This window comes from Erithacus rubecula (genome assembly GCF_903797595.1).
Source record: "Erithacus rubecula genome assembly, chromosome: 4".
NCBI lineage: Eukaryota > Metazoa > Chordata > Aves > Passeriformes > Muscicapidae > Erithacus > Erithacus rubecula.
The window spans coordinates 40,364,900-40,380,836 of record NC_136686.1 but is presented as its reverse complement, the minus strand read 5'-3'; the positions used below and the strand labels follow the sequence as shown (position 1 = coordinate 40,380,836).

At 40.4% G+C, this 15,937-nt stretch overlaps 1 protein-coding gene across 1 annotated transcript in view; it reads right to left on the bottom strand.

The window, feature by feature from the left end:
* Positions 1 to 4,029: 4,029 nt before the first annotated feature.
* The window catches only part of SCAF11 (SR-related CTD associated factor 11), a 46,843-nt gene continuing 34,935 nt past the window's right edge, over positions 4,030 to 15,937 (bottom strand). The window contains exons 11-15 of the mRNA XM_079304572.1: positions 12,638 to 15,115; positions 10,423 to 10,766; positions 7,801 to 8,019; positions 7,247 to 7,366; positions 4,030 to 6,887 (exon numbers count right to left, since the gene is read on the bottom strand). Of these exons, the coding sequence (XP_079160698.1) occupies positions 6,759 to 6,887; positions 7,247 to 7,366; positions 7,801 to 8,019; positions 10,423 to 10,766; positions 12,638 to 15,115 (3,290 nt within the window). The 3' untranslated portion in view covers positions 4,030 to 6,758. The remainder of the gene's footprint in view (positions 6,888 to 7,246; positions 7,367 to 7,800; positions 8,020 to 10,422; positions 10,767 to 12,637; positions 15,116 to 15,937) is intronic.

Below are 15,937 nucleotides of genomic sequence, written 5' to 3'. Positions count from 1 at the left end.
TCACTGGGAAGTACTTCCTGCCCTGCTGCTCCGGGGGAGTGCCCTGGTTCAGAACTTCGGTGCCAATAGGCAAAAAGCTGCAGGATGCACAGAGGGACCTGGGTGACGTGTAACTGCACTTAGTGCAGGGAGATGGCTCAGCTCCGTGTCATCTGTATTTTTGTGCTTGTTAGTGTAACAGTGATGTGGGGGAGTTTGATGCAGAGGAGTTGTCACTTAACTCTTTACAGCTCCGAGTTCATGACAAATCCAGTTTTTGAAAGCTCATTGAGGGGATGGAGCAAGTGGAGATGTGCTTTTTATATTACACTATATACAGCATACAACCCTTACAGATGTTTTTGAAACAGGTAATTACAAAATTTCTCTTATGTGTATTTTCTTTATTATAGATTACTTCAGTGTTACCACTGCTCATGTTCTGTGCTCTCCAGTGAACATCATCTCACTGGAGAAGAGTCATAAGGAATCTTTGTTGTGGCTTGGCTCTACACCATCTTCTTGAATGGTTTGGGGGAAGAAAACCAAAGCAAAACTATTACACTGATTCCAGGTTAGCTGTATCTTTTAAGTGAGGAATTCTCTTGTATCTACAGTTGCATTTCTTCCTTCAAAGTGTTTTGCAACATGGTAAGGATGCTAAAAGCATCCCTTGCCAAAGTAAGCATTATCCCTCTATCAGCCTGAATACTCCAGGGTTGTGAAGTTTTCAGCACAGTAACACAGCACTTTGTTGTAACTCCACTGAAAGCTATTGATTTACTGAAATAAGAGTATTGGTCTAATACTGATACTCAAGTGTGATGGATAAAAGACTCTCTAACAATTTAAAGTTAGAAAGTGTATGTTTATTCAGTGCTGGGCAGCAGTGTGAGGTAATCCTCTACAATGCACTGCAAAATCACAGGTGATCACAGAGTCTGTTTATTGACAAAATCTTCAAACAAATATAAATTCATAGTAACAGCCCCTCCCATTCCTCATTTCCTCTAGTAATTAGTTTGAATGGCTATTAAGCATGAGTGGTTGGTTTCTTGAATTAAGTCTGGGGTTGTTTTTGTGGGGAGGGGTCTTTAAAGGAGGAAGTAAGGTGAGTCTTCCTCGCCCTGAACTCATGACCTTTTCTATCAATGACAATACAAATGGCTTTTGGGGGCAGCTCCAATCTTCCAAAGAAGTTTCTGGTTGTACTGTTAGCATTTCTCTCGACTAATTACTAGTTTCATCTTTTCCCATTGCAAGCACAGCTGAGAATACATAAGATGACAGGCAATCAGTTATTTAAGTTTCAGATAACTATTTTAAGCCCAGTTTCTTCTAACTTTTAACTAGAATCCTAATTTTTCTAAGATTAGCATTTCACTATTGCAACACCCTTGCCTGGAAGGAGGAAATGCACTGCAGTTGATCACTTGTAGGTCAATTCTTTTTTCCATTACTTTATGTTTGGCTGTTCTTTATGATGTTCCTGGTGTTCCCTGCAGAGTGATGGCAGGGCTGAACCACCTGCCTGCCTACAGGCTGGGGTAAAGCACATCCTGGATTTGAATCATTTTATTACTACTAAGAATACATTGTTCTCATTTCTTCTTGTTAGTTTGAAACTTCAAAGGGGGGTAGCCTGGAGGGAGAAGCCCCAGAGCGTGTTCAGTTCCCATCACTGCCCAAGATCTGCTGATGTCCAACAGCTGCAGACATGTGTACTCATCCCTTTGTCTTCCTCCCTCCTCTGCCTTTTCTACCAGGTAGTTACTGGGCTGCTGGACATTCCTTGCATGAGTGGCTGCAGAGAGCTCCATGGCTGATGTCCCTTGGCTTGCTGGCCAGGGGATGTGTGTGCAGGCTGCAGTGTGGCAGGGCAGCGAGCTGAAGGAGACAGAATGTTACTCGGTGTCCTGTGTGGCTGAGGAGGCACCTGCAGCACGTGGGGCTGCAGCTCTGCAGGGGCAGAGCAGCTGCCTGGAGCTGGATGGTTCTGAATGAAGGTGATTTCACAGAGGGGTTTGAATTCAAGATCATTTTCAAGTGACAGACAATTCAAGGTTGATTCTAATGAGTAAAGTTATCAGAAGTTTGTTTGTGGTGAGATGGCATTATCTTCTTAAATTGCCACTACAAAGCCATCTCAGTTTTAGAAGGCTGCAGTTTTTCACATTTGTATCAGAATTGTCACTTGGGTATTAGCTTCTCCCTGTCTGGTAAAACTGCCAGAGAGCAACCTGAGCCCATACCTTTGAAAAAAGCTGATTTACTGCAGGTGAATAGAAATGCAATGTTAGAGTAACAAAAATCTCATGAAGATGAGCCACAGTAAAGTCTGTCTTGTGCTGTGATGTTGGGTGGTTGTTGGACAGCTGGTCTAAGGTGGATTTCCTGCAAACTGCAATCTCAGGGGATATGTAAGTTTTGTTCTTAGGGGGTTTTGAACCTACAGCTCCACAGGAAAGTTGTCCTGGCAAACAGTAAATTTTTGTTTTACCAATGTCTGGTTGTCCTGACCTTTGGGCAGGACACTCTGTGTTTTTATTGTTTACAACAGTTGCGTGGTGAATCACAAGTTATGAAACACATTCTCTAGGACAAGGACTTGCACCCTCATTCCAATTTTCCTGCTGCCCTTAGTGGGCCCCTGTGACTTAGGCAACTGACCTGCAGCTAAGCTCACAGTCGACCCACAGCACATCAAAAACTGAATCCCTCACCCCAACATGCATAACCACAGTGCCTGCATTGTACAGCATGTGTGTTCTATTTCCCCACTACCAAGTATCACTGTATTGTTATCAGAAATACTTGTTTAAATAGTCCTCTAGGAAAAGCCCTGCAATTCCAGATTTAGGGCTTGACACAAAAAAATCCTGAGTTTTTGTAAGACTCTGGAATTTACAGTGAACTCTGACTTCCATGGGTTATTTTCTATCATGATGCTTGCTACTGCACCAAAGGATAAACAAATGCCTATCATCTATTTTTGATTGATCATCCTCATAATAAACTCAGACTTTTTAATTTCTTCAAAACACTAGGACCAATTATATGACAATCTGCTGCCAAAATTTCTTGTGTTTGGCTGCTGCAGTAGATTGGGTTGGATTACACTCTGGGTTTGAATGTTTACTATGTGTAATGGGCATTGACTCCATTGCTGTCAGTCCCTGTGCTTCTGCACAGTGCAAGGCAGTGAAGATCAGGTTGAGCTTTACTGTCAATGGGTGAGTCTGGGATTTGTGAGTGATAATGGAAGAGACAAGTTTGAGTCAGGTTTAAGTCAAGTTGCAGATCCCAGCCTGTGCTTTTCCTTTTTCTATTAGAGCAGTTAGTTGTGCTCTTAGTAGATTTCTTATTAACCTAATGATTAGAAACTTAAAAAAAAAAAAAAAAATCATAGTCCATTATTTTGAAACCAGCTGCATCTAATTAGTATTCTTTAATTACTGAAATTAGTGACATACTTTATTGTCCTTACTCTTGTCTCTACTGTTTACCAAGTATTGACCAATGTGAATATTGTAAGGTGTAGTAATAATAAAAATGTTGCCAACATAGCTCCTTAACTATAACTCACACCTGTGCCAACCTTACCTATGGAGCTACCTCATGAAGTACAGTGGAGGTAACTCTTGGAAGCAAAGGGATGCCTGGAATTCTCTTCTCCTGCACTACAGTCCCCCAGGGGTATTTCAGTGAAGCTGCTCCCTGCTTTGGTCAGGTGCTGTGTAGGGCACGCCCAGGGGTTTGAATGGTGGCTTCCCACAGCAGTATTCCACTCATGCCCTAAACCCCTCACTGTTTTGCAAGTTCCAGGGTGAATGGACTCTTTGCCACCTGCATTTGTTTTTCTAGCTTGGAGCACCTGCAGGCTGGCACGGCAGGGTGAAGACTAACTGAAAACAAATGAGATGTAAAGGAGGGGGTGCCCAGACAACACAGGACAAGATGAATGCATGTGCACAGAAGGAACAGGATTACACCTTGCTTTCCAAACCACATCACTTGAGCCAGAGTCATTTAAAACCAAACACTGACAGCTGAGAGAAAAGAATTTATTAGAAACTGTTAAACACTACATGAAACTAAATTTTATAGTATTTTTTTCAGTAGACAGCACTCCAGCCTACATACAAAGTACTGTGGACTTTGGACAGCCACTGTGCTCGTAAGGTCTATCTTTAGGATGAGACATTCAAGCAGCATGCACAGTGAGAAAGGGGAAGGGGTGCAAGGAAAACCCTTTTGATTTGCATAAGTTCACAGAAGGTACACTTTTGTAATTGCTTCCCACAAGGCAGTTTGGGTTGAAGGACTCACCACTACCCTGGAGGCAGCAAGGGGGCTCAGCTCCCACCTCCACCCTCAGTGCTGGTGCATGTTGGGACTTTGCAGCAGGTGTTTCAATAAACAGAAAAACACCTTTCACCCTGCTGGGACACAGCAAAGACTCCGAGGCTGCCCTACTCCCCTTGTCAGGCAGCCACACCAGCAGAGACCTCGCTGCTTCTCGGGAGAAACAGGAGCAGAGTCTACAGAATAAGGCAATGCATTTCTTTAATTCAACATAAAACTTGTAACAAACTGAGTATTTTCTGATAAATTCTGAAATATTTAATTGTAAAAAATAAAGTTACTGAGCACATGCTACTCTTATCTGCTATTCTTCATTAGGTTTTGAAATACAGTGGAGCATCACTATAGTCACTGCCCCAACAACATGGCAGCCAGTGACAGCTTCCCTTCCATCCAGGGAGCTGCAAAACAAGAAACTAATGACCCCTCCCTTCTCCCAGTTCAAATCCTCCCTTGTTTCTTCCCCAATTTCCACCTCTCTTCCAAAAGAGGAAAAGGACCCCTTGAAACACTTATCTGACTCCTGAAAGGAGCTTTATAGCAAGGCTCAACTGTATAGACTAGAAAAAGATACAAAAAGTGATTAAATCCAAAAATTCAGAGAAGGAAAATGTAATAAAGTACGCATGGCGTGATAAACCAAGATACACATAGCAATTTGCTACATTTTTCAAAAAGTGCTAACCAATTTTAGCTCAATATAGCTCAAGAGATCTTACAAATTGCTACCATAGTGTAAAACTGAGTATATTGAAAAGTCTAAAACCTGACTTGACTGTAGAAAATGTATTATTATATCTGTTTCTAATTTACATAGTATTTGTATTTAGGCACACAAAAATAAATATAGACAGTCAAATGCTTCGTTGAGTCTGCAGAAAGTTATAGTTAAAACCAAGCAATCAACTTTTGTGACAAACATCACATTTTAACACCTCTCTCTTTACACCACACATGTTACAACAGGGGTGATATCCCTTACATCATCCTCAGGCTTCTGCAAAAGTTACTTAGAGGTTGGGACTGTTTTCTGCCAAAGGTAATTTGGGAACTACTGGCTCCAAAGAGATAATTTCTCAGAAAACTCAACTGATAGTTCCTGGTAAAATGTTTTATTCCTGCTTCTGGGCCAGGAGGCTTTGGGCTGGAGCAGAAGCCAGGCTGGGCCAGCACCAAAGGCTGTTACAGCACAACAGGACTGGAGGGTTGGTGACAAGATCTTAACAGCACTGTGTGAGAGAAAGGGGACAAATCAGAGTAAGACTCCTTTGAGAAGGATCTCAAGCTGTTCTTTCTCTAAGGAGCACAGGGTGATCTCAGTATTCCAGCAACCCTCCCTGCTGCTGCCTCAGTAAAACTGGTTTTACCTGAGGTGTAAGCTTTCCACAGGCACATTCAGTGACCCTACAGCTGTTTTTGGAATGCTCGTGGTACCTCTAATAACCTCTCTCCAGTGCTCAGGGAAGCAGGAAAACACTTGGCTTCCAATGGCACAGGTTCACTAATACCAGTCCCTAATTAATTGGGAAAAGTATTATGCAGATGAGACTGGCACAACTGTCAGTCTCTGGTTAACTGGGAAGCTAAACTGGATAAATTCCAGCTCTCTTGATATTACTTTAAGAAGAAACTTTTCTGTTTCTGAACATCTAGCTTTAGTACACTAATTCCCTGCTAGCCTAAGAGCACAACCTGAACTGAGGTTACCAGTGTGTGGTGATTGAGGACTTTAAACACGTAAAAATTATTCAAGTTATCCCACTATCTTGAAACAAATTGAAAAACATCACAAACAATACCAAGCAGCATAATTTTTATTTGGTGTTACAACAGCTGTGCAGCACCCATGCTTTTGGGTACCACGTTTTACTGTTTATGACTTCTCTTTCTGAAATCTAAACAGTTATGTTCAGACAACTCTATGTGCTTTTTTAATATACACATTGTGACCCCTGCATTCAGCCTGTCCAGTTAACACTAAAAATATTTGTCAAGGCAATTAATTTTTTCATCTTTGCTATAATCAGGGAGCAATCAAAAGAAAACTTTTACTTTAATCTGACTGATCACATGTACTGTACATACCTGTTTCAAACCCAACGTACTTGAAGTTTCTAAGTTAATGCACTCTCTTATTCAAGTCAAAATGCTGTACATCTAAGTATCCACACAATCGTACATTCCTAATGATTCTTCTTTACACCTTTATTCTTTTTAGAAACCTGTTTTTAAAAAGGAATAAAGAAGTTGCCCTGCAGATCTATATTTCTTTAGAACAAAACATTATATACTACCTTGAAAAATAATTTTATCAAAACCAAATTCAAATCACTGTCATGTACAATTTTCAGTTAACAGTTCACATTGAAATTGCACTTTGCAGATAGAATAAAACTAAAAAATGAAAAGATATTCTATTTCCTTTCACAGGAGACTGCCTCTTCAGGATTTTTCTTCCGTGAATGCTTGTATTTGTCTACATACGCTTTCACTAGATTTGCCACTTTTGCAGAATTAACTTCTCCGCTCTTGCTATGACAAACCTGCAACAGTTTAAAGAACAAAAACATGTGAAACATTTATATTGATTTGACACAGTTCCACATTATTCATTTATTTTCCAACACTTCAGATTCTTCCATCCCAGGCAAAACATATTTTAAAACTCCTAATGCTTTCCGACTGCTTCTCAAATACTTCTGAATTCCCATTCAACTCTTCCACACAATAACCAGGTTCTGTTCCAAGAAGCCAAAGAAAGCTCTTGTGGATGGAGAAAGAGGAAAGGTATTTTTCCTGCCCCCTCTTCCCCCTTTCCAGCAACTGAGCTGCTCCCACAAAAGCAAGAAACCCACCCCAAAGCTTGCCCCAGGTGAAACCTGTGCAGCTTGGACCAACTTACTTTATCTACAGCTTTCCGCACAATTTCTTTGTACTCCTCCTTAGTGATGTCTTTGTTTTGGTAGAAAGGTTTAATCGCGAGCTTGACCTCTTGTGCTGCTTTTTCTTGAATTAACAATTTCTGAAGAGGAAACAAACTTCAGCATGGTATTTCACTGCCTGTGTGTCTTTATCAATCACAGCTTAAAACTTTACAGGAAAAAGGTTGCTACAGAAGATTAGAAAATGCCCCCCATGCACATTTTAGCTCTCATGGGAGCTGCCTGTGCTCTGCTAAGAATAGAACGTTTTCCCATGCAATTCAAGTAATATTCATAATAGTGCTGCTTTAAAGAAGATTACATTAAAAACAGTCAGAGGCTAATCTGTGTCCTATGGCTGCCACAAAAATATTACATACATGATGGCATGGAGTATATTACACTGAAGGGTTATTGTCATAACTTGCTATTTTTAGTACATCAAAATGCATTTATACAAAAATCAAAATTGATACATTTTAACATAAATATATAAACAGTGTATATATAAATATATGCTGAACTTTGAACTTGCCTGGTCCTTCTTCGAGCTATCTGCACTGGCTTCCACTGTTACACTTGCTCTGCTTTCTCCCATTTTTACAGCTGCATTAGAGCTCTTCAAGTGACCTGATGACGTTGCATTACCCGAATTTGGTCCCTGAACTGTTCCCACGTTTCCCAGGACTGCTGCAGGAGCAGGCAAAGCTGGAGCACTCATGCTGTTACTTACATGAGAAGCATTTGGAATACCCTGTTTTAAAAAGTTATCAGTAGTTAATACATTGTTCTTCTATATGGCAGTGTGCCTTTCTAGGAGTCTCAGCTGCTCTAGAATGAGAACAAATACTGCATGCTTTGGTTCATTACCTAATTTCCACACTGCCCATTATTATGGAAGGTACACATTACATTAGATGTACTCGAAGAAAAAAAAAGAGAAAGAAAGAAAAACTTGAGAAGTAATGGTTGCCATTTTCTAGCTGTGATCCCAGTAATAAAATACCCTGCAAACAGGCACAGAAGGTGTCAGTACAGGGGGAAGGAAGTTTATGGCTGCAGAATCAATCTGATTTACAAAACAGAGCTGTAATAAGTAAACATTTTCTAAAAAAAAATCAACACCTAAACACACATGCAAAAGGCACCCAAAGCCACACTTGCATTCCTGCATAATAATGATGCTGCTTGAAAACATCTATTTTTATGTTTGTTATCAGCTTGAACTTGCAAATATAAATACACACGCCAAAGATGAAACACTGGCTGAAGTACCAGGAAAAGCCATTTTCTGGCCATATCCAAACATCACCAAAAGGCACTGTACATACTTTGGGACTGAGAAATTAGGTAGCTCTCAGGTAGAGGTCATTTTTAGCAAAAGCTCAGAACATCCTCCCGACATGTTTCTGGCAGGCTACACTAAACACAGCTTTTTTGCAGGTCATCACCATTACTCCTTACACATCTCCATTTATCTGGATGGAAAATAATGAAACAGGAATCTGAGCTCTTTGGAAAGGACAGAGAAATGGAGCTGTTTTAATCAATGTGCTAACGCTCACCAGTGTGCTCTTTTCATTTTCCTTTCAACAGGAAGGACAGGTGCTGTCCTGCAGTATTCAGTCATTTCTATTGTGCTACCACTGAGGGGTTGTCAAATAAAAGCTCAAAAAAAGAAGCACCAGCAGCTGCAAGAGCATTCAGGTTCATGGACACCAGAACACAAAAGCAGGTAAGAGCAACAACTGTTACATGGGCTTTACAACAGGTAACTGCATTTTGCAGCAATACACACTCTTTACAGAAACATATTTATTGCTGCATTAGATACTCATTTCAGAGCTTTGAAGCCTATGTTTTTATTCTATGAACATAGCCTATGCTCTGTGTTATTTTTGGAGGTTAAATCTACTGGATTTCCAATTGTGAAAATAGTTTTATTAAGAAAGGAGGTATTAATTAAATCAACAAGGAATCTACCAAGATTTTAGTTCCAGCAGTACCTTGCTGGCTTCTTTTTGCAGTGTATTGAGTTATTTCATATGGCCTGTAACCCCACTCAGTATTTTCCACAGCATTCAACTCTCCTTGTTCTAAGTTAATGAATATGAACAGATGACAGCAGTCAAAAGTGAGAACAACATAGGCCATTTATCAGTTCCCTTCAGATCTTTAGAAATGATGCATGAAAACCGAGGGTTAGAAATAATTTGTTCACTTTTTCAACCTGGAATATAGGGGAAAGTGGTTTAGGTTAGAACAAGCAGCAGCAAAAGAAAAGCACAAACCACAGTCAACTCCTGAAGAGCCCTTTACTTATCATAAATGCAGCATTACATCTTCTTGCAGTGCATGGGTTCTCCTCCAAGTTGTTAATATTCCTTTCCTTGATATAAAAACTCTTAATATAAACAGCTAGCTACAGGAGGACCTCACATACACAGACCATCTAAAGATGGTCTGACTGCCCTAAGCATAAGAGTCTTTTTGAAACTGGAGAAATAAACTGGGAGTCAGGACTCAAACAGGGCATGGAAAACCAGGAGAATCAGGTAAGAAGAGAGAAGTAAAAAACAGCAAAGAGGCCTCAAAAATTATTAATAAAAAGGCTGAAAAGATGAAACCGAATAAAAAAATGTTGGGAGAGGAATCCATTGAGATGGTGACAGCTGGAGAATGGAAGTGTGGAACAAATGGGTGCCATGCAGGACTTGGCAATTTTTCTCTGCTGACAGACCCCCCCATGGGATGAGAACAGCAACACTGAAGTTTAGATCAGTTCCTACATTCTACTGAAAGGGTATTCAAGCATATACCAAAATGCTTAAAAATCAGGTTTGGAAGGGGGAAATTTAGTTTTGGAAGCAGGTCAGTTCTAAGATAAAAAAGATGATGGACAACTGATGACATTTTTCAGTGTTCCATTACCACAGAAACCCAGTTATGATGTTGTATGTTGTTATTATTTAAAATCTACAGTCTCTGAATAACCCATTTGCTCATGGATGCTTCCACTTCAAATTTGGTGTCAGATGGAAGAAAACAGGCAAGAGAGAAAGAAACTGCAAGTATAAATTTATGGTATTCAAGATAAAGAATCCTTAACTGGTATTATTTCACCACTGTTCTTGCCATGGTTTCTGCTAAAGCATACCTGCAATTGTTTTCCATCTTGCTGTGAAGCAATGTAGTTGACTTGTTGAGATGGTGGGGGTGGAGGTGGAGGCGGAGGTAATCCCTGAGAAATATTTGTGGGAGCAGCTACCTGTATGAGAGGCACTCCAGCAGGGAGATGCATGGGCATTGGAGGGTGGATGTTGAAAGGATTTCGTTGCATATTCATCAAAGGAGGATGGACACCCACTGGGTATGGGAAGATATTCATAGGTTGGTGCTGTGCATTCACTTGTGGCATTACATTCATTTGTTGCTGCATCATATTTATTGGTAACTGAGAACCATCACTTTGCTGGTTGCCTTGGTCTTTGAGGTTTGGATCTGCCAAAACAAAAACCAGACAGTATATCAAGAAGAAATTCTGCATTTCATAAAGCAAAAGGGGAGCCGGGTGTCTAAACTCTTAATTAAGGATGGATTACCAAAAAGCTTTCTATAATCTGAGTATTTTCAAGATACTGCACAGCACTCACCATGGTACATGAAACCAAACACTAGCTTCAAAGTTTAAAAAGTTCAGGTTACTGTGAAAGCCTGTGTTTTGAATTTGTTTTCTCTACTTGTTCCCCTAACACAGCCAATAAACTATTTCATCCCAATTAAACTGAAATTTTTCACCAACGAGCAGAAAGACAACATAATTTACCCAGTTCTGCAATTGCAGAAGGTTAGTCACACATTACCACATCAGCATGTCTCTGTTCCTCTTTGCCTGATTCACACATACTCATTATACAGGTCTGGAAATTACAGAAATACTGTGCTGGGATTTTTCACACTGAGCAATAAGTCACCCTCAAACCATTTAAAAGATATTCATATTCGGAAAGAGTTGCTCAAAAATCCCACAATGGTACAATAGGTAAAACCCAGAAGTAAAAAAAACCTCTTGGGGTAGCAGGTAGCACTTCTTAAATAAATTACTTTGATATCCCACTGTCTCTTCAACAGAAGCCAAAAAAGACACAAGCCTTCCAGAAGTCAAGAAATTAGTTTGGAGAAATGTCTGATAGGCTACAGTTTAGACATCCTTCCTTAGAATCCCTTCCTTGAGGAACCCTGTTATGTAATTCACAGGGATCACAATCTAAGGCCTTCCATGTCAGCCCAAATCCTTATTTTTAAAGATAATGGGATAACAGAATCACTGAGGTTGGAAGGGACCTATTGAGACTCCCTGGTCCAGCCTCCCTGCTCAAGCAGGGTCAGCAAAAGCAGGCTGCCCTGGAGGACCATGCCATGATGGCAGCCTAGCCTGTTTTATCCAGTTATGAGAGATTGTTGTACTGTTCTCAGCTGAATTCATTGATCCTGAACTATATGAAAAAGTCTTTGAATCACAGAATGCTTTACAGGTTTGGTAAGTTTTCCCTGCAGCAGGGCTTCAAAACCAGGAAGTCACTGATGCAGTTATCTCTCAGAAGAGGGAAAAAACTGCTGACATATGGAATGAAAAAGGATAAAAATGAAAGGCAAACAAGGAGAGAGAACAAGAGTGCAAGTGTGGTTGTTTTCAGAAATGGATTTCATAGTTCTTGAATTCAATTCACTATCTCTCAATTCACATCAATCTTTAAAGATTATTAATCAGGGCATTACTGATTTGTGGATGATATCCTAACTATTCAGAATCAATCTCATCCACAGTTCAGTTAACCTACTCTCTACCAAAAAGTTTATTTCTGTCAGGGCAGTTGTCTTATAAGTATAAAAACCCCTCAAAAACTGATTTATATTGACATTTTAGAGAAATTTTAATACTGAAATACAGCAAAAGCACTGGTTTTGTATTAATCAATTACCCTAGATTTTTTAAAAGTATTTAAACAGGACTGTGCTTATCTAGGAGCAAGATAACCATCAACATGCTGCCTTGTCATCTCTAAAATCAGCCATGTGGGTCTGCACACGCAGATTAATGTCTTTTTGAAATTAATTACCTTTTTAAAGTTGTGTGGATGCACAAACTTAAACCCGAACTTGGACTTTATGCAAAACCAAGAAGCCATCAAAATACAAGAAATCACCAAACTCCACACCTTTACCCCTCCATATTGCACAAAGAGTATGGATTCACCCCAAATCATTTTTTAAAGAACTAATCAGCAGATCATATCACAGGAAATTGTGACAGGATTTTGCTCAGCTATCACAACTGTGACTAAGCTATTATATTTCAAAACCATTATCACCTTGTTCAGGTGTCTCCTCTTCTTGTCTCATTCCCCATCCAGACTGTGGGCTGGATGAATTGCGTCCCCTTCTTGAATAATAATTCTGCACATCAGCAGGCAAAGTCTTCCTCACAGCCCAGCTGGATGCAGATGTCCACCCAGACCTGTCAGCAGGAGTATCAAACGAATACTCTTGTTCATTCTTACGCTTGTATGGCTGCTGTTCTGAGAACCTTGAAGCTTCATTCCCAGAACCATTTGAGTTCCCTGAGAGAGGTTTTCTGTTCTGCCAGTGATTTTCACCCTGGTCTCCATACATGAAACCACCTCGGCCACGCTGACCTCTCCCTCGATTCGGATTCCAACCTGAACCAAAGTTTTTATTCCAAGACTGTCCTGCATTATCATGCCTGCCTTCTTCCCAATGTGGTTTCTCTCTTTCTCTGTTCCTGACTTCAGGAACAGAGTTTATTCTCTCCATTACCCAGTCTGGACAATCATTCCTCTGCTTATCTGAAGAACATTGATCATCATTGCTTTTTTCTGTATTATTGTCCCTCTCTCTTTTAAGATTTTCATTTTGTTTCTCTTGATCACTTCTCCTGTATCGATCATTTCCTCTGGGACTCCTCCAGCTGTCATTTGCCCATCTCTCTTTCCATCGAGGTGAATGACTTTCCCTCTCATTTCTAGAGAATGAAGAACCTTTACTTCTAGTCCTAGATCGTGATCTTGACCTAGAGCGTGACTGTGACCTAGACCGCCTCCTGTTTCTCCTTTCTCTGTCACGATCTCTTCTGTGATGATCTCTATCGCTGCTTCGAGACCTGGATTTCCGCCTTGGAGATGAATCCTTAGTTCCTGACCGTGAAGATGATCTCCTGCTTTCCCTGACAGTTTCCCTCTGGGGAGATCGAGGTGGTGTTTTTTTCTCATCTCTGAGTGTGTCTCTCTTTGGAGAACAAGATGAGGATCTCCTTCCCTCTCTCACAGGTACCTTCTTGGGTGATCCTGAGCTCCTGTCTCCAGTTGTCTCCCTTTTAGGGGATGGTGATTGAGATTTCCTGCCCTCTCTCCCAGAAGGAGACCAAGTTGTCGATGGAGAGTGAAATCTAGATCTTCTAGTTCGAGCCTTTTTCTCTTTTTTGAGCTCTGCCTGGCACTCACTTTCTTGAGGAACATTTTCATCTTTTTCATCAGAACCTGATGCAGAGTTTCCCACATCACACTGTAAGGAGTTCACTTCTCCTTGCTCTGTACTTTCAGGTGGTGGTAAATGCTCAATCTTAGATTCATTCTGGTCACTGCAAAATGAATCACAGTCCATTGGTATCATTTCATTGTTATCTTCACCAAAATGTTTATGTTCAGCATTTGCTGGGGGTGACTCTGAAGTTCCACCCTCTTCACTTTCTGAAATGGTGTTCTCTTTTAAGGGTTGTTCTGATGTACTGTCCATGGAAACACTGTGTATTAATGCATCTGGTTCTTCATCTTGAAGAGGTTTTGCACAGTCTACCACTGGTTTTAGTTCAGTCTCAGAATTATCTATTTCCATGTCTTCAGGATGCTCAGGCAATTCATTTCTGGGGCTCTCTAATGGCTGATCTTTTCCCAAAGGTTCCAGATGTTCCAACAATTCATTTTCTGGACTAGCTATGGGTTTATCTACTTTAGTCAAAGTTTCTATGTTCTCCATTAATTCTTTTTGAGGGCTACATGATGTCTGATCTACTTTTTCAGAAGTTGCATGGTCACATACATCATCTTTGGGACTAGCTACTGTTTCCACTTGTTCAAGAGTATTTTCACAATTGTCCTGATTGACAAGATCTACATTTTTTTCAGTAACATCTTTCACTTCAAATTCCTGACTTTCACTTCCTAAAGTTAGTACTGGGGGTTCTTGGAGAGAAAAACTTACATCTGCATTGCCTGAAGTTTTTTCATCTCCGTCACATTCTCCTGTAGTTGCCTCAATTTCTGCATGCTCACTACAGCTTTCCAATCCATTAGCAGATTCCATTTCTACATTATCCTTCTGTGGAAGGCTTACATTATTGCTTTCATTATCTGACTGGTGGTCTTTATCTAAAGTTAGGACTGCTTCAGGCTCAGCATTGTCATCATCTTCCACCGAGCCACCAGGTGCTTTTTCAGAACGTGCAGACCTTCTCAGTTTCTTTTTAACTGCAGGTGTTTGCTGTTTAACTGCTCTTTTAGATTTGCGTTTTGGAGGAGCATTCTCTGCTTCTGAATGAGTTTTATTCAGAGATGGGTTATTGCTATCAGAGGCACTGCAAGCAGAACTGCTAGACCGAGGGGAGCTCCGAGACTGACTCAGAGCCTCATTTTTGCTGTTTCGTGCAGACCTTCTTGTAGGAGTAGTAGCAACTGATTTCCTCCTACTTCCTCTAGTGCTAGATGAACCAGAAGCTTCCTTTTTCTCTTCTCCTTCTTGGGTACATGCAACAGCATATCCTTTGCCTAAAGATTCTAATAAAAAGAGAAGACATTAAGATTTGATAATAACCATTTATCTGAACATATTTAAGAACATAAAAGGGCCATCTGCAGTGTAACAGATATCCTCAAATAACACAATTTAAGATTAAGTATGAAGTATCACCACAGCTTTTTTTCTTGTTTAAATGAAAACTGGATGTTTTAAAGAACAGAAACAAGGTAAAGTGACACATCAGACATCTGAACATGCTTTAGAAGCAGTGCTGGCATGGCTACATGGACAGTGATAGCATTGATAACAGTGAAACTGTTACTGACACAGCTCCTCAAAGATAGTCAGTATTTAAGCTATCAGAAGAGTAATGAATTAACCACACAACACTGTTAGCATATAGCAGCTCCTGTCATTTATAATACAGGCCTGTTATACTGAAGCTCAATACTAGAGAAAGGGACATTTTTGAATGGCCATCAGTGGATGATCACATGTGCAGCCGTTGATCAGACACAGCAATGACAGTGCAAACTTATTCACCAGTTATAGGGCAAACTGAACTTAAACTCTGCCACAAGACACCCAAGGTGTCTGCAGCATCTACAGTGCATCAAAAAAACCCCAAAGCCCTACAAAGAATAACTAAGGCACATCTAGCAAGCAGCTCAGCTCTTTTGTTGACACTGCACTAATTTATTTCATGCCATCTACCATTCAACAAGTCTTGGTAGGGAAGCTAAGGGTTATATTCACTGCAAAGGGGACTGCAATGTCAGTACCTATGAAATCTGCTGGTACCAGCTCAGGAATTAAAGATGAATGATAATTAAGTAAATATACCTGAATGCGATACTTCA